At 45.0% G+C, this 19,601-nt stretch overlaps 1 protein-coding gene across 9 annotated transcripts in view; it reads right to left on the bottom strand.

Annotated features, from left to right (window-relative positions):
* Window positions 1-18,797, bottom strand: part of NSD1 (nuclear receptor binding SET domain protein 1) — a 147,569-nt gene extending 128,772 nt beyond the window's left edge. The window contains exons 1-3 of one of the 9 annotated variants that reach the window (XM_045798120.2): window positions 18,647-18,795; window positions 16,607-16,720; window positions 15,777-15,866 (exon numbers count right to left, since the gene is read on the bottom strand). In XM_045798120.2, coding sequence (XP_045654076.2) covers window positions 15,777-15,866; window positions 16,607-16,636 — 120 coding nt within the window. In that variant the 5' untranslated portion in view covers window positions 16,637-16,720; window positions 18,647-18,795. Of the gene's footprint in view, window positions 1-15,776; window positions 16,721-17,567; window positions 17,726-17,760; window positions 17,783-17,846; window positions 18,077-18,167; window positions 18,212-18,646 lie in introns of those variants that run through there. The other 8 variants (XM_045798053.2, XM_087867787.1, XM_045798261.2 and 5 more) reach the window with 8 other exon arrangements.
* Between the last annotated feature and the right edge of the window lie 804 nt (window positions 18,798-19,601).

Here is a 19,601-nt window from a genome sequence, read left to right on the forward strand (position 1 = left end):
AAGAATGTATGAATTGAAAACGCCCATATTCAGGGTGCCTGGGTGGCTTGGTTGGGCATCGATTCTTGGTTTCGGGTCAGGTCAGATCAGGATTGCCAAGATCAGGGTTGCCCCACTTGGGGCACTGAGCTCAGCAAAGATCTTGTCAGCTTGTCCCTCTCCTTTTGCTCCTCCCTCCACTCTAAAATAAATAAAATCTTAAAAAAAAAAAAAAAGAAAGCAAATCCCCATATTCATACAGTAGCATAGTATCCAGGTGTAAAAAAGAATGAGAGTACTATGTCATAAAATGGAAAGATTTTTGAGGCACTTGGCTGGCTCAATCCGTAGAGCATGTGACTCTTGATCTCAGGTTGTAAGTACAAGCCCCACGCTGGGTGTAGAGATTAAAGTAAGTAAAGAACTTATTTATTTATTTGAAAGAGAGAGAGAGAGAGAGCGTGCGAGCACGAGAGCACAAGCAGGGGGAGTAGTAGAGGGAGAGGGAGAAGCAGGCTCCCCACTGAGCAGGGAGCCAGATGCAAGGCTGAATCCCAGGACCCTGGGATCATGACCTGAGCCGAAGGCAGAAGCTTAACCGACTGAGCCACCCAGGCACCCTAAAAATAAAATCTTAAAAAAATAAATAAAATGGAAAGATTACAATATATAAGTGAAAAAGGTTAAGTGTACATAATCTGCTACCTTTGTCATAAAAAAAGGTGGGAGGTGCCACTGAAACTGAAGATGCTAAACGAGCAGACAAGGTACAAGGGTACTTCACTGGTTACCTTCTTATATTACGCTTTTGAGCCACATACCTATTCAAAAATTCAATTCAGTTTAAAAGTAAGAAGTAATTTGGGGTGCCTGGGTGGCTCAGTCATTAAAGCGTCTGCCTTCGGCTCGAGGCGTGATCCCAGGGTGCTGGGATCGAGCCCCGCATTGGGCTCCCTGCTCCACTGGGAGCCTGCTTCTTCCTCTCCCACTCCCCCTGCTTGTGTTCCCTCTCTCGCTGGCTGTCACTGTCTCTGTCAAATAAATAAATAAAGTCTTCCAAAAAAAAAAAAAAAACCCAAAAAAGTAAGAAGTAATTAATCACTATCGATTTTGTATAGTTAAGAGCTTTCTCCTTTAACTGGTAACTATTCATTTCTTGTTGGTTAAGTGTATTAACTAGCCTCCTAGATGGTCCCCAGTGATTCCTACCTTTTGGTATTCATGGGATTCAACCCATGGTATTCCCCTTCCACATTATATCCCCTTCAATCTTCCTGCTTGGTCTCTCTTGGATCACTCACCCTGGAGGAAGCCAGTACATACTGTGAGTACCCCTACAGAGAGCCTCACCTGGCAAGGAACTGAGGCCTCCTACAGCCAGCCAGCCAGCAGCCGTATGAGCCATCTTGGACAGTGATCCTACCTACAGCCTTCAGATGACTAGCCCTGGCTGACATCTTGTCATCTCATGAGAGACACTGAGCCAGAAACACCCCACTAAGCCACTCCAGGACTCCTAACCCTCTGTGATATAAATGTTTATTGTTTTAGGTTGCTAAATCTGAAAGTAATTTGTTAGGCAAAATAGATAACTAATACAAAGGGAAACATTCCCTCCACAGCTCTAAGAATTTGTTTTCAAGGAGCACCTGGGTGGCTCAGTCGGTTAAGCCTTTGCCTTCAGCTTAGGTCACGATCCTGGGGTCCTGAGATCAAGTCCCATTGAAGGTTCCACACTCAGCGGGGAGTCTGCTTCTCCCTCTCCCTCTGACCCCCACTTGTGCTCTCTCTCCCACATTTGCTCTTTACCTTAAATAGATAAAATCTTTAAAAAAAAAAAAAAACAAAAAACAACTGGGGCATCTGGGTGGCTCAGTCAGTTGACATCTGCCTTCGGCTGGGGTCATCATTTCGGGGTCCTGGGATGGAGCTCCAAATTGGGCTCCGTGCTCAGTGGGGAGTCTGCTTCTCCCTCTCCCCTGCCCCTCCCCACCCCTCACGTCCTCACTGTCTCAAATAATAAAATATTTTTTAAAAATAAATAAATACTATTAAAATGGTACAATCCTTTGGAAAGCCATACAGAAATAGATACATCAAACACAAAAAATCTAACCCACTGCCCTGATAATTCCACTATCAGCAGTTTATCCTTAGGAAATAATTCCACAAACATTATTATGAAATTATTACTAGAAAGTAATTCCCCAGGGGCGCCTGGGTGGCACAGCGGTTAAGCGTCTGCCTTCGGCTCAGGGCGTGATCCCGGCGTTCTGGGATCGAGCCCCACATCAGGCTCTTCAGCTATGAGCCTGCTTCTTCCTCTCCCACTCCCCCTGCTTGTGTTCCCTCTCTTGCTGGCTGTCTCTATCTCTGTCGAATAAATAAATAAAATCTTAAAAAAAAAAAAAAAAGAAAAGAAAAGAAAAGAAAGTAATTCCCCAGATACTACCTATCAAGACTTTACTTATGGGCGCCTGGGTGGCTCAGCTGGTTAAGTGTCTGCCTTTGGCTCAAGTCATGATCCCAGGGTCTTGGGATCAAGTTCTGCATTGGGCTCCCTACTCAGCAGGGAGCCTAGGGAGCCTGATTCTCCCTCTGCCTCTGCTCCTTCTCCCTGCTCATGCCCTCGTCTCTTTCTCTCAAATAAATAAATAAAATCTTAAAAAAAAAAAAAAAAGACTTTACTTACAATTCTAACATCTATTCCACCAAAGAACTGATCTCACCGGTTTTATTACCTGCACTGTAATACTTCTGCCCCAAAGCTCTACTATGTTTAAAAACACTTTAAATGTAGAATATATTACCTCTCAACAACGGCTCTGCAATTCTTTACAGATGACAGCATGGGTAAACAAATTCAATACATTGTCAATTGAACAAAATACAATGTTAGAGAAACGCCTTTGGAGATAAAATTCCAATGACAATTAGCATGGCATTAATGTCAATTATTTTTACTGAGTACAAAGGTAACTTGTACATCACCTACTTGCACTAGGGATCCCCAACAGCCCCAATTACACCACAAAGAGAAATTAGAGATGACAAGGGGAATATACCCTCACAATTTACAAAGAAAGACTACCTTCAGACTCTTCCTGGCATATAAGGGGATATCATATAACCAATAATTATATTTAATTTAATCTAATGTGTAAATATAATTGTTCATACTCTAAAATGAATTTTATCCTTCCAGCAATCTTTACCAGAGTATTATGGTATTTTATACAACATTACTGGAGATGTGAAAAGAACTTTAGAAATCTTAATAAAATAATTTTGCCTAATAAAGCAACTCTAAAACCTGTTTCAATTTACAAGAGGGAAACCACAAGTATGTATAACTATTGGTTCTCTAATAAATTATCTAAAAGTGGAAGCAATGCTTAAAAATTATGGTTTGTATATAACTATTACAAAGAATGTAGATCATCTAGCAAGAAACTCTCAAAACTCAACAGTTTAAAAAAAAAAAATCAAACAATCCAATTAGAAAATGGGCAAAAGAGATGAACATATTTCACCAGAGGATATACAGATGGCAAATAAGCACACAAAAAGATGTTCAACATCATTAGCTATCAGAAAAATGCCAATTAAAACCATAATGAGATATCATTATATAACTACCAAAATGGCTGAAATAAAAATAGTGACAACACAAATGCCAATCAAAACCACAATGAGACATCACCTCACACCTGTCACAATGGCTGAAATCAAAAACACAAGAAACAAGTGTTGGCAAAGATATAGAGAAAGAGGAACCCTCATGCACTGTTGGTGGAATGCAAACTGGTGTAGCCACTGTGGAAAACAGTATGGAGGTTCTTCAAAAAAATTAAAAATAGAATTACCAGATGATCCAGTACTTCCACTACTGGGTATTTACCCAAATATGAAAACACTAATTCAAAAAGATATATGCACCCCTATGTTTACTGCAACATTATTTGCAACAGCCAAGATATGGAAGCAACCCAAATGTCCATTGACAAATGACTGGATAAAAATGGTGTGGTGTAGATATATGCAACAGAATATTAGTCATAAAAAAAGAATGAGATTTTGCCATTTGCAACAACATGGATGGCTCCAGAGGATATAATGCTAAAAGAAATAAGTCAAAGAAAGACAAATACCCTACGATTTCTAATCATGGTTTTGTTTTGTTTGGTTTTTTTAGAGTGAGAGAGAGAGCACGCACATGCATGTGAGGAGGTGGGGAGGGGCAGAGAAAGAGGGAAAGAATCTTAAGCAGCCTCCACTCCCAGCTCAAGCCCAATGCAGGGCTTGATCTCACAACCCTGAGATCATGACCTGAGCTAAAATCAAGACTCAGATGCTTAACCGAGTGAGCCACCCAGGCATCCCTGGAATTTAAGAAACAATGTAACAGGGGCGCCTGGGTGGCAGAGCGGTTAAGCGTCTGCCTTCGGCTCAGGGCGTGATCCCGGCGTTCTGGGATCGAGCCCCACATCAGGCTCCTCCGCTATGAGCCTGTTTCTTCCTCTCCCACTCCCCCTGCTTGTGTTCCCTCTCTCGCTGGCTGTCTCTATCTCTGTCAAATAAATGAATAAAATCTTTAAAAAAAAAAAAAAAAAGAAACAATATAACAAAGGAAAAGAGACAAAAGACTCGACTCTTAAACAGAGAGAACAAACGGATGGTTACCAGACAGATATGGTAGGGGATGGGTAAAATGGGTTAAGGAGCTTAAGAGAACACTTAACATGATGAACACTAATTTATGGAATTGTTGAATCACTAGGGGCACCTGGGTGGCTCAATCGGTTCATCATCAGACTCTTGATTTCAGCTCAGGTCATGATCTCATGGTAGTTAGATGGAGTCTGCCTAGGACTCTGTACTCAGTGTGGAGTCGGCTTGAGATTCTCTCTCCTCCTTCTGCCCCTCCCACCCCCCCTCCCGGCTCATGTCCATGGGCTCCGTCTCAAAATAAATAAGTAAAATCTTAAAAAAATAAAAAAAAGAATTGCTAAATCATTATATTGTACCCCTCAAATTAACACAACACTGTACATTAATTACACTGGAGATGAATGAATGAACGAATGAATGAAAAAGAAGAGGAGAAAGAGAAAAAGAAAAAAGGGGCGGCTGCCTGGCCCAGTCCGTAGAACATGTGACTCGATCTGTGGTTGTAAATTCAAGCTCCGTGGGAGATGAAGAAATTACTTAAAAATCTTAAAAAGAAAAGAAGAGAAATAACGACAACATCAAATGATGGCAATGATGCAAAGAACTGCATCCCTCATACAGTGCTGCAGAGAATGTAAATGATACCATCACTCTGGAAATCAGCTTGGCAGCTTCTTATAAAACTAAACATGTCACTAACATATGATTCAGCAATTATAACTCTTGGGCATTTATCCGAGAGAAATGAAGACTTATGTTTACCAAAAACCTGTATACAATGTTCACAGCACTTTTACTTCTAAAAGCCGAAAGCTAGAATAAGGCCAAATGTCCTTTAACAGGTACATGGTTAAACTGTGGTATATACATTCTATGGAATCCTATTTAGTAATAAAAAGGAATAAAATATTAATCCACTTAATAAACTGAATGAACCTCCAGGGACTTACATATATGTAAGTGAAAAAACCCAATCCCAAAAAACTATATACTGTATGATACCCTTTACGTAACATTTTCGAAATAACAAAATCTTACAAAGGACAGATTTAATAGTTAGCAAAAGCTGGAAAAGGAGCTTCAAGAAAGGAGATGGATATGATATAAAAAGGCCAGAGGAGAGATCCCATGGTGCTGAAACTATTCAGTATCTTGACTGTGGTGGTACACACACGAACCGATCCACACAGCTGAGAAAAATGTATGGAACTTCATATATATAGTGTATATATTATACACGACACAAAATGAGTACAGGTAAAACTGGAGACATCGGGAACATATCTTTTTAGAAATACAGAATTTTCCTTTGGGGGGAAAAACATGAAAAATAAAAACTAGCGATACCTGAACAAGACTGGTGGATTATATTAACATCAACATCCTGGCTGTAATATTAGACGTCTTCACAAAACATTAGCATCGCAAAACCAGGCAAAATGTGTAAGAGATAGCTCTGTATTATTTCTTAAAACTGTAAATCTACATTTATCTCAGTAAAAATGTCGATAATAAAAAACACTGGAGATTTATGTACATGCTCATATGAAAATATGTCCTTAACATATTAACAAAGGTATCGAATAATACATACTCAGGCCACCTACATTACCAAAATATTTTAAAAAGGTACATATATAAAGAAAATTCTAACAGTATATCAAGAGTGCAAATGAAGTATAGAGGGGTGATAGAGACTTTTACATTCCATTTTTAAGTTTAACTTTTTTTACCATGACACCTTATTACCTTTTCTTTTTTTTTTTTAAAGATTTTATTTATTTGAGAGAGAGAATGAGAGAGAGAGCACGACGGGGGAATGGTCAGAGAGAGAAGCAGACTCCTTGCTGAGCAGGGAGCCCAATGCGGGACGCGATCCTGGATTTCCAGGATCATGACCTGAGCCAAAGGCAGTGGCTTAACGAACTGAGCCACCCAGGCGCCTTTTTTTTTTTTTTTTTTTTTAAGTAGGCTCCACGCCCAGCGTGGAGTCCAACTTGGGGCTTGAATTCAGGACCCTGAGATCAACACCTGAACTGAGATCCAGTCAGATATCTAACCAACTAAGCCACCCACATGCCCCCATCTATTACTTTTCTAACTAAAAAGAATTATAGCCATTTATTCAGAAGGCTACACTTGAGATCATTTAAAAAGTTTAAGAAACAATCATTCAATGAAAATAAAACACACCACCGCAAGAGATGGGCTCTTCTTTCAAAGGGCTCCCATGAAAACCAGGGGATAGAGATGGAACATTTATATACACAGTGATGACAGACAACCAGCAAAATGCAACAACATAATAAGGTTATACCACTTAATAGATGGAGTACAGAAAGATCCTGATCCTACTGCAAATTAAATTCTGATTATCAAGCAAAAATGGATAAAATTCTCCTGATTATTAAAAAGAAACAGAAACTGTCAATGGTAGTTAATATCCTTATTTAGCAAGTTAAAGCAGAAGTGCTTGGAAGAATAGAGAAAAAAGCAAAAATGCAGAGATATATTTCTCAAAATTCACGACAAACTCTTGCAAATGTGTTCAGTTCTTGGCATATAAGCATCACTTACTGAGCACCTACTTCGGAACTAACACCATCAAGCTGCTTCACATAAATTATCTTGTTGCACACTCTCAAACCCCGTAAGTAAGGTACTAGCCCCAATTTAGAGATTAGGAACTGGGCCTCAGAGACTAAAGGGACTTCTCCAGCTAAACAGGAAGCACAGTACACACTCAGATTATCTGTTCAATGTAAAACCATTATGATTTAATATCCACAATTAAAAGACTGAAAGTAAGAATGGTGAGAAAAATGAATGCTTCAGATATTAAGGAACTCAAAATCAAAGGCCTTAGAAATTGAGTGCGCGAGGAGATAAAGTCAAAAAAAAAAAAAAAAACTCTTAAGTTTTGAAATCTGGTACATGGAGGATGAGAGCTGACAGTCTACTCACCACTTTCCTACCTAAAATTTACTCCCCTCCCAACAGGTACCACTGTACCATCCACTCTTTCTTTGACTCAGTCACTACAAAGAAGGCACCATGTTACCTACTGTTAATATGCAAAGATGATCAGACCAGGAGGATAAAGGCATGACCCAGGGGTAAGTGTGAAGCAAACCACCACTACTAGTGCAGTCTGGCTGAACCCAGAACCCGTTGGGTATAGCATATGAGATTTCAGAAAGTCAGGAAAGGGTCCTATCAAAGAGGGACTAAGTATGGACTTCATTTGTTAAGCAAATAGGAGAAAAAGTGAGGCATTCATTGGAGGTAAAGCTTTAACCAGGGACCTAGTATTTCTCATTTTGGAAGTCAGAGGTAATTTTGGGTAAGAGAGACTGGAAAGAAAAACTATACGAAGATCAGTGGTAAAAGCCTCATAGTAGAATGGAAAGGAAGAAATGAAAAAGCTGGAGAATTTGTATAAATTAGAAATCACATATTAGGGCGCCTGGCAGGCTTAGTCCGAAGAGCAAGCAACTCTTGATCTTATGGTTGTTGAGTTCAAGCCCCACAGACTGCAGAGACCACTTACATTTAAATTTAACTTTTTAAAAGGGGCGCCTGGATGCCTCAGTCGGTCAAGCGCCTGACTTCGACTCAGGTCATGATCTCAGAGTTCTGGCATCAAGCCCTGGGTCGGGCTCCCCGTTCAGCAGGGAGTCTGCTGTCCCTCTCCCTCTGCCCCTCCCCTTACTCGTGTACGTACCTCTCTCCCCCAAATAAATAAATCTTTAAAAAAACTTAAAAAAAAAAAGTTGACTTCAAGGATGGCATACAAGGCCTATCTTTATACTTTGCCTCCTGACAAGCCCACTCCTCCCCAGATCCCTATCAAAGAATTTGGCATTTGTATATGCTATTCCTCCTTACTTACTGGCATGTCTCTGGTCAATTATGCATAACCCCTCTGTGAAGTTCTTCCTGATTACTCCAGACATGCCACAGTACTGTATCTCTAACACCTATCAGACCACTTAGTATTCTGTACTGTCATTGTTTACATTTGTCTTCCTTAAACAGTAAAGGTTTTTTTTTGTTTTTTTTTTAGGATTTTATTTATTTGACAGAGAGAGTCAGCGAGAGAGGGATCACAAGCATGGGGAGTGCAAGAGGAAGAAGCAGGCTTCCCGCTGAGCAGGGAGTCCGATGCGGGGCTCAATCCCAGGACCCTGGGATCACGAACTGAGCCGAAGGCAGACGCTTAACGACTGAGCCACCCAGGCGTGTCCTTAAACAGTAAAGTTTCCTAAAAACTGTCTTATCTCTTTTTTTTTTTTTAATACTAGCAGTGCCTGGCACAGAGGAAGCACTCAAATGTGGTTTGATCACATAATTGAGTTAGTTACTCCAAAGTTTCCACCCCTGAAATGAATAGGAGGATGATGCCATCATTAACACAGAAGAAAATGCACGTTTGGCAATATAAGGGATAGGTTTCCTTGGGGCTTCGGCTCAGGTCATGATCCCAGGGTCCTGGGATGGAGCCCCGCATCGGGCTCCCTGCTCAGTGGGAAGCCTGCTTCTCCCTCTCGCACTCCCCCTGCTTGTGTTCCCTCTCTCGCTGTGTCTGTCTCTGTCAAATAAATAAAATCTTTAAAAGAAAAAAAAAAGGGGGATAGGTTTCCAAGTGCATATGATATAGGTAGAAGAAAAGGTGGGTTAGTGACTAGAATTTCTTGGTCTGAAGCTCAGAAGTCCGGTCAAGAGCATTTTCACACAGCAGAGTAGCAGTGAAGTGAATCCATGAAAGTGGGTGAGACTGGAAAATGAAAGAGGAAGAAAAGAGAACAAGCAGTCAAAGAGGACTGTTGAAAGGAGTGGTAGTCAGGGGCGCCTGGGTGGCTCAGTCGTTAAGCAACTGCCTTCGGCTCAGGGGGTGATCCCAGGGTTCTGGGATCAAGCCCCGCATTGGGCTCCCTCCTCCACTGGGAGCCTGCTTCTTCCTCTCCCACTCCCCCTGCTCGTGTTCCCTCTCTCGCTGGCTGTCTCTCTGTCAAATAAATAAATAAAATCTTTATAAATAAATAAATAAATAAATAAATAAATAAATAAATAAAGGAGTGGTAGTCAAATGCTGCAAATCTAATATAGTGAGTACTGGAAGTGTCATCTGTGACTTACAAAAGGACAGCTGCAGGGGCGCCTGGGTGGCACAGCGGTTAAGCGTCTGCCTTCGGCTCAGGGCGTGATCCCGGCGTTACGGGATCGAGCCCCACGTCAGGCTCCTCAGCTATGAGCCTGCTTCTTCCTCTCCCACTCCCCTGCTGTGTTCCCTCTCTCGCTGGCTGTCTCTATCTCTGTCGAATAAATAAATAAAATCTTTAAAAAAAAAAAAAAAAAACAAAAGGACAGCTGCAGCAGACAGGAGGATATAAAACCAATCCACAGAGCATTAAGGAGAGGTAAACAAAGCAGATAACTCTTTAAAGAAATTCACCATAAACAGGAAAGATCATTGGAGGGACTATAAGATACACAAAGATTCCTTCAGAATAGGAAGATGTCATCCTATTTTTAGGAAGAAAAAGTAATATATTAGAAAGTTAGAGAATAAAGACTCCAGAGGAAAAGAGGAAAGAATAATGAGAAACATAAGGTCCTCCAGCAAGGAAGGAATCAAAAAGCAGAACCTGAGAGGCATGGAGATAGGATCTATTTTCTTCCGGGACAGGAAAGGAGAGAGTAGAGAATTGCTGTGATGATGAGAGCAGAGGAGAGAATCCCTGAAGAATCATTGTCTCAGGCACCAACAAAAGCCTTACATAATATCTGCATTCACCTCTTCTTTCCTCAAATCCAGACTCCAATTTTGCCTCCAATCCAGGTAGCCCAAAAGGACTGCCAATTTCCCTCCTCTGAAATAATCTTTTTAACAATCGCCCCCCCCTTCTTTCTACTACTGATTCTGCCCAAGTCTAAGTTTTAAATACTATTGCAACAGACTCCTACATCCTAATGTTGCTTCTACTCTTCCACAGCCTAAGTTTTCCAAACATAGATTTCATATCACTTCTCAGCTAAAATCCCTTGCTGGCTCCCAATACTATCACTTCAACACCAAATGTCACAGTCCAGATTTCTAGGCCCTCTTACCTGACCACACTCATCCTACCCAACCAATTCCCCACAAATACCCCCTGAAAGTACTATGTTCATTTAATTCTCCGCATCCAAAATACCTTTCTAAACCTAACCAAACCCAACCAAGACCAATTCAAGTTCCACTTCTTCCTTGAAGCCCTGACTACTCTAGGTTTCACTCATTTCTCCACTCAACTCTTTAACCACTTATCATCCACAGCATAGAACACAGCAGAGGGGGTGACTTTGAGTACTTTCTGAACCCCCAAGATTGTATGGAATTGTTACACCATCAAAATACCTATTTTTATATTTTTTTAAGATTTTATTTATTTGAAAGAAAGAGATAGTGAGAGAGCATACGTGGGCGGGGGGGGGGGGGAGAAGCAGGGGCTCGAGGCGGGGCTCAGTCCCAGGACCCTGGGATCATGACCTGAGCTGAAGGCAGACACTTAACCAACTGAGGCACCCAGGCGCCCCCAACATATCTATTTTTAAATGGCAAAAAAGTCTCCATTCAGGGGCACCTGGGTGGCCCAGTCAGTGAAGCATCCCACTCTTGATATCAGCTCAGGTCATGATCTCAGGGTCATGAGATCCAGCCAAGAGTCAGGCTCCTCCAAGCACAGTTAGGGAGTCTGCTTGGGATTCTCTCTCACTCTCCCTCTGCCCCTCCCTCCACCTGCTTCCCAGCAGGAGTGTGCTCTCAAATAAATAAATCTTAAAAAAAAAAAAAAAGTCTCCAGGGGATGCACTCACTGTCTAATAAATAAATAAAATCTTTTAAAAAAATAAAAAGTTTCCATTCAAATGTCTTCCTATGGACAATATGGTGTCTACCTCCACCTAATGAAAGAACTAACATTATATTGTCAATTACAATTACACTGCAAACAAGTCTGGTGAAAAGATGCTATTTTTTTTTTAAGATTTTATTTATTAGAGAGAGACAGAGAGCGCGCACAAGCAGGGGGAGCAGCAGGCAGAGGGAGAGGGATAAGCAGGCTCCCCACCAAGGGGAGCCTGACACCTGGCTTGATCCCAGGTCCCTGGGACCACAACCCAAGCCGAAGGCTTAACCACCTGAGCCACCCAGGCGCCCAAAGATGCTGTGTTTCTTAAAGTCAACGTGAATAAAGAAAAACCACTCTGATTACAGGCAAGGCTAAGGATGATCTAGGTCAACCAGTAAACAAAAGACAACTGACAACAATAACAGGGCAGAAGACTCAAAGAGTGACATGATAAACATCAAAGGAGTAAGAAATATAAGTGAACAACACAATGGAGGGAAGATAAAACAAGATTGGTAAAATATCAGTTGTTTTTTTTTTTAAGATTTTATTATTTACTTGACAGAGACAGCCAGCGAGAGAGGGAACACAAGCAGGGGGCGTGGGAGAGGAAGAAGCGGGCTCCTAGCTGAGGAGCCTGACGTGGGGCTCGATCCCAGAACACTGGGATCACGCCCTGAGCTGAAGGCAGACGCTTAATGACTGCACCACCCAGGCGCCCCAAATATCAGTTATTTTTTAAACTGGGTACATACTTGCGAATTTCTACTGTTCTCTCTTCTTTGGTACATGCTTGAAATTTTCCAGAGCCTACGTTTCTAAAAGAGAACCTTACTAAAACTGATTAAATCCTTAACTATTTTACAAAAATTCATCCTCTTTATGATCATGATGAGAGTGAAGCAAATTAATGTATGTCATCTCCCTATTGTACAATTTCAATGGACAAAATTTCTTTTAATCTATTTGATTCTTGCCTTATTAAAATAAACAGCTGCCATCATAACCAAGCTTTTGGTACAGGTTTAAAATATTTATTTTCATAATTCTTAACTTTTCAATATAAAATCCTACATAAACACTTTTCTCCTTTTTATGAAGTTTTTGTTTTAAGTGGATTCATTCCCAATGATCTTTAGAGAAAAGTACAATATGTACATCAGCTGCGCCTAAGCCAGCTACGTCCTAAGAGTTTTGACTATCCCTAAATTCATGAATACCACCATAATATAGTATCTCCATAAAATATGTAAGTAAGGAAAGAGTAGAAAACAAACAACTGCTACAAATCAGCCTAGTGAGTCAACCAGGCCCAGCCAACAGTGTCAGAGACGATCACAAGTCACTACAGAATACAAAGAGTACTGAGATAATTCTATGATTTCAAGGGTTTCCGTCTTGTCTCTAATAATCTCAAGTGCCTTCAAGGAAGACCTATGTCATTCATGTCATCTCTTTTTACTACAAGGCTATGAAGACTCAATGAGACAATACAAACCAAAGCACTTAATAAGCTCTAAGTTATTGCCTGTTTAAACTTGTAGCTCTGGGACCAACCTTCCTTCAATATTTTACCAAGCACCCACATATTATGAAGCACTGTACACTAATAGATATATGTTCAGTGGCAAGAATTAGAAGGTGTCAACCCAATTAAATATAAAAGCATCAAGTCAGGACTATTAACTATGACAATCATTTCACATCACTATATTCAGACAAAATAACTTAAAAGCACATAAGGGGGGAGCCTGGGTGGCTCAGGTGGTTAAATGTCTGCCTTCGGCTCAGGTCATGATCCTGGGGTCCTGGGATAGAGCCCCGCACCAGGGTCCCTGCTCAGTGGGGAGTCTGCTTCTCACTCTGCCTCTCCCCCCTACTCGTGCATGGGCTCTCTCTCACTCTCTCTCTCAAATAAATAAATAAAATCTTTAAAAAAAAAAAAAAGCACATAAGGATAAACTGATGAGGCTGCTTATTTATGACAGGAGGCAAACATTCTGCTTATATCTAGATACACAAAACAACAGACAATATGATCTTGAATCATGTGTCTTTCTCTAATTCTAGACACGAAGTATATAATCCTAACAACTACTCTGACTGCCACATAATAAGAGAATCTTATTCTATCATAATATCACAGACAGAACAAAAAGACAAATAGCATTTGCTAATGATTTTCTAAATTTCCAGCCCTGAGGAGCCTGGGTGGTTCAGTCAGTCGAGCCACCGACTCCTGGTTTCCGCTTAGGTCATGATCTCAGGTCCTGAGATCAAGCCCCACAATTGGCTTCATGCTAGTGCTGAGTCTGCTTGGGATTTCTCTCCCTCTCCCTCTGCTCCTGCACTCGCTCGTCCTCTCTCAAAAAAATAAAATCTTAAAAAAAATATAAAATGAGGTAAAATTTCCAGCCCTGAGCACAGAATCTAATGCAGAGTAAATGCTCTAAACCTGCTCTCTCAACCTATCAACTGAGAATGGTCTGTATGTACTAACAGTGTGTGACCATATAGAATTATTTTTAATTACACCTTTCCCAAGCTATATTGTTCAGCTGAATTTGCATTCTCGGATCAATCTGACTTTTTCAAATCTTCAGTTAAAAAATATCAAAGGCAAAAATGAAAGATACAGATTGCATCCACGACCTTAAACCAAAGGCCTAAAATAAACAGGTTACTTGCCTCTTCAAGCCCATAAAATCTTTAAGCAATTTTGACTTTCTGCCAGAAAAAAAAAAATTCTATTTACGCAAGTTTTTTAACTCCCAGTTTAGATACCCTAACACACTGTCTATAGGCTCCAATACTTTCAATTGTTTATAACAGAGCCAATACTCCACTGACAACTCTTCTGATGAGAAACAAACAGATTTTTATTTCTATATATACGCTTCTACAGAATTATCTATCCCCACTGTCAGATTTAGGGTTCTATGTAAATATAAAGGCAAAACTAAAAATAAAATAATTTCAATGTGAACCCAAGAAAAAGGATTTGTCTAAGCTGCCAACACAACCTATCCACCCTAAAAAATACCTAGGACAATACAGACTCAAGATAACTACCAAAACAAATTTTTAAAATCTGCAGCTGCCAAGAAACCAAGGAGTACTAAAGCATTATTTCATGTATGAATCAAAAAACAAAAGCGACACACCCACATTCTCTGTGACTTTGAAGAACATCAAGGCTATATGATAACGTGAATGTTTAATGCACTCAAAACAATCACCACATAAAATTTGTTCTGATTAAATCTTTAGAGATTCAGAGACATCAGGGAGTGGGGAGATCCTCTGTGGTGACATTACAGATAACCTAACAATACATCTGGACAGAAACAAAATCAGAATCAAGTATTTAAAACTGAGGAGTATCTTTTAACAACCAAGAAGTTTGATTTTAAAGGTGATGAAACTGAGACTAAAAGAAGTCAAGTGATCATTCTGATTAAGAAATTCTGCAAAAGATCAAATAAAAAGGAACTTTATCATTTACGACTCTTTAACAACAGTACACAGCACTACTGAATAACTCAAATTAGATTTCCTTCTATTTCTATACACCTACACGTACCACACAATGTATACATACATAAACTTCAAAACTAAAAATGGCTCAAGAGCCTACTCTGATGGTGGCATTTATCTAAAGCGTAGGGTGCTATACCTTCACAACAGGTAGTTCAGAAAAACTGGCCTAATTTAAATTTTGACTGATGTCCAAGGTCTTCTCATCTTAGCTACTTTCAATTTGTACCTAAAATGCACTCCAAACTGAAGCAAGAGTCACCCCATCAACTGAAAAAATAAGCCATGCCGTGTGTAAAAAAAAAAAAAAAAAGGACTCCAGGAAATTAACTGGTTCACCTGCACTCATGATACCAGCAAGCCAAAGCATTTAAAAAAGCAAAAACAAAACAAAACTAAACAAATGTATACCTCCACCTGAAAAATAAAATCGGAACTCAATCAAATGCCGTAAAGGTTTAACTCTTAGCCAGTCCTCCTCGATGGAAAGCTAATTGGAAAAATCTGAAAAGAACGATCATACAACAGAGATAAATTTAAAAATCAAAGTAAAATCTCCCCAAAAAGCCTATCATTAGCAATAGGCTCTCAGCCGTGAACTGATAAGCAACCAAAAACCAATTAGTTAGGTTTCCCCTAAGTTGCCTGTATATATACATTTATGTATATATTTAAGTTGTACCAAAAACTGCTTACAAATGGCAATTCCTGTGAAGTAGATGATGATGAAGTTCCAGGTAATTCTAGCATGTTTCCTAATGTACTGGTACTGGAGTCTGGATCATCCTGAAAAGATAAATTTATTGAGTTTAATTGCTCTTCTATGGTAACGTTTGTATCTCCTAGTGAAAAGGGGGCTGGGAGAAGGGCTGCTTTTTCATTGCTGCCGTCCACTTCATTTCTTTGCTTATTTTTCTGTGTTTCAGTCTGAGGAGCTAATGGCAAGAATGGCGATTTGACTGCACCGTGTCTACTCTCTGGTGTGCTGTCTTGTTCATTTCCCATGGCCACGTCTACACCATTCTCTGATTTAGGCTCATAATTGCAGGTGGCATTGGTCTGAGTTTCCTCAAAGATCTCCTCTATACTCTCATCCTCTGTGACTGGCTGTTCTGGGTCCATTTCAGAATCTACATCTGCATCGTCCACACAAGTAAAATTCTCAAAGTGCAAAAAGCCATTCTTGATAGTCTTTGTTACTTTTACCTGGAGTTCAGGGGAGTTATTACAAGAGGGTTCCTGTTTCATAGCAAGTGCTGTTGGACCACCAGGACTCAAGGAAGTGCAAACAATTGGCGACTGAGCTCTTGAATCACTTTTTTCAGGGTCTTGAAAGGATTCTGATCCATCAGCAGACCCATTTAAATACTCTACATTGATCATGGAGGCCAAATCCTGTAGTCTCCGCAGTGGAATGTAACAAGATGGAGAATCTTGTCCATAAGCATTTTGGGATGTTCCACTGGCAGTCGATAACTGCATAGTACACCCATTAAGTGGCTCAGAAAAATTGGATTGACCATTACCGAAAGGGCTGTCCTTGTCTTCAGGGGCATCTAAATTCACTGGATTGGAAAAGGGCAGCAGACAATTTCTTCTAGATAGTTCACAGGTCTGATCCATCCTGGGCCAGCATCAACCTGGAATCCAAAAACAGCAATTAATCGGAGTTTATAGGCCATTTGACTCTTATCTTCAAAATGGCAGCCACTTCTCAAGGCCTAGTGGCCTCGATGCCTTTCTGCTGCACTTCCATGGGCGGAAAAAGTTCCCCAGCTGACGATGGAAAAATGGCCTCGGTGAGCCTCCGCAAACTCCATCTTCCCGGAGCTGGGCAGATCTTGCCACATGCAAACAGCCCGTCCCTTTTTCCTGCACTGCAGACTGGTGGACAGTTGGGCCGAACTAAAATTAAAATCCCTTTGGCAGGAGAAATTCCTAAATCTCAAACAGGAATCGTCCTCCCCATCCCCCGCTGGGGGGGTCCAGCGGCCGGATCTCCAAAAGGGAGGGGGCTGCAGGGTTCGAGGGGGGCTCCCGGACGCTGCACAAAAAGGTTACCCCCCCTCCTTCCTGGCTCGCTCGGGCGCAGCGGTCACAATAGCGCTGCACCCTGCGCCCAGCCGGCGCTGAAGCCCTTGCAGCGGCCGTGCTCAGGCCGCAGGCGAGTCGGCCGAAGCGGGTGCACCCCGAACCTCGGCTTCCAGACTGCAGGACTGCTCGGTCCACGGCTGCAGGGCCCAGAGGCCGGGACGCGGCAAGGGGAGAGAAACGGAGGCAGCCGGTGAAGCCGAGTCAGGGTAGCAGCAGCTGCTACAGCTTGACAAACATGGCTGCTGCCGACGCCGCCGCCGCCTGCCCGGGCCGCGCTCCTTCCCGCAGCCGCGGCAGCACCCCCTGGCCGAGCCGATCGCACTCATCAATATTAAGCAGCAAGCAAAGTTTGCTGCAGGAGGGCAGCCGGCCCCGCGCCCACCAGCCGGCTACCTGAGGGGAGGCGGAGGCCGAGGTGCGCGCGGGAGGCCGGCGGGGCACGGGCCGCGCCGGGAGGAAGTTCGCGGCGGCCGGGCCGGCTAGGCCTGAGCCCGGCTGGTAGTGATGGAGGGGGAGGGGGCCCGCGGCTACAACGCCGCGGGCCACCAACACCGCGCCGCGCCCGGCCCTCCCCCGCGCCCCTCACCTCACGGCCACCACCATCTTCCCCGCCCGGCCACCTCCTCCCTCCTCCTCGCGCCTGCCCGCCACCCACCCCAGCGCACTAGTTACCGTGCCCCGCGCCCCCTCCCGGGCCGGCTGGGGGGAGGGGGTGACCCTCATTACACTGGGGCGCGAGCGGAGCCTTGGGGAGAGAGCGGAGCCGCTCGCCGCACCCCCCCTCCCCCCGCGTCTCTCTTCAGGGGAGAAGGCAGCGAGCGCGACCTGCCCCGGCCTATTCCGCCGCCGCCTCCTCCTCCTCCTCACACCCCCACCACGCGCGCCCCCGCGGCGGCGCGTGCGACCCAGCGCCTCGCGCCGGCCCGCGTGCGGCTGGGGCACCGAGTGCGCGCGCACCCCTTCCCCCACCGCGCGCGCGCTCCCTCGCCTCACTCTTCGGGGTTCAGGGCGGGTGAAGTCGGGCTCGCGAGCGCGCCGCCCAATCAGCGGAGCCGCCGCTGCCGCCCCCTCCCCTCCCCTTGCGCGCCCGCTCGCGGCCCGGGCCTACGGGCCGGCCCGGCTGCCCGGGCGGGGCCTGAGGCAGGCTCCCCAGGGGCCTCGCGCGCCTCCCCGGAGTGTCTGGGCCTGCGGGCGTCGTGGGTGGCACTCAGATCCCCTCACCTACCTCGGGGCGCTGCGCCGGCCCCGAGCTGCACACGGCTCCAGCACCCTACCCAGCTCGAGCCCCAACCCCGGCGGCACCTGGCCCGGCTGAGGCCTGTCCGACCGCCCCGCCAGCCCCGCTCGGGCCCGCGTCAGTCCCGACCTCCATCTTAGGTTACAGCCCGGCTCCCCATCCACTGGGCACCTGCCCTCAGCCCGCTCGGCTCGGCCCGAGGCCGAGGCAACCCCCCTCCTACCGCGGGGCTCACCTGGGGGCTTGGGCTGGGGTCTTCGAGGCCTCAGGCCCCGAGCAGACGCGGCCGCAGGTGAACCCCCTGCCCGGCCGCACCCCAAACCCACACCACCACCACCACAGACCAAGCTGAGCAGGAAACAAAATGGAGGCAGCAGCTCGGGTCTGCCTCCCCGAGCCAAGCTTGTGCAGCCTCAGGGCTCCCTCCTGCCGCAGGCCCGACGCCCGCGAGGCAGGGGGCTGGCTCGTCCCGGGCAACACGGGCAGCCGCCCTAGAGCAACGCAGACAGGCCGGAGACTCGGCCCTGCGGTCCCCACAGCCCCTCACCCACCACCCCTTCCCTTCCCCCTCCCCCCCATTTCTCTCCCTCCCCCTGCCCGGCCTTGCGGGGTGAGCGGCGACCGGGAGCCGGGTCGGGTCGGGTTACCCGCCCGGGCACTGCTTGCCCGGCCGTAGCCTCGGCCGGGGGATGAGGCCAGGCGACCCCCGCGCTGAGCCCACCCCCCGCACCGGAGCCGGGCAGCAGCCTGACAGCGCGCCCGCACCTCGGCCTGCCGCCGTGCGGCCCCCGCCCAGTGAGGCCGTGTCCCCAGCCCGGGGCACCGCCGGGACGAAGCTCCCTCACCACCCCCGGGCCCAGGGGTCCTCGCTGCCTCGGGCGGGGCGAGGGGAGCGCTGGGGGGAGGGGTCCACTAATCCCTGCACCGCCTCCCGCGCCTAGTCTGGGTCTGGGCCTGGCACGGGGACTCGGGCCGCGGGCGCGGGCGGGCGTCAGTAGGTGTGTGCGCGCGGGGCAGGGGACGCGGGCTGGGGGCCCGGAGGGGCCGCGTCTCGCACCGCGGACGCTGCAGTTCTCCGCACCCAGGCAGATGGCCCTCTCGTGCCACAGCCGCCCAGCGCAGGCCGCCGTCTCGGCAGCCTGATTCCCCCGGGAGCGCGCGCCTCGCCCCTGCGAGCCGGGCTTCGGGAC

Source organism: Ursus americanus, chromosome 15 (assembly GCF_024610735.1).
Source record: "Ursus americanus isolate L20-20 chromosome 15, mUrsAme1.1.p, whole genome shotgun sequence".
In the NCBI taxonomy this organism is placed as follows: Eukaryota; Metazoa; Chordata; class Mammalia; order Carnivora; family Ursidae; genus Ursus; species Ursus americanus.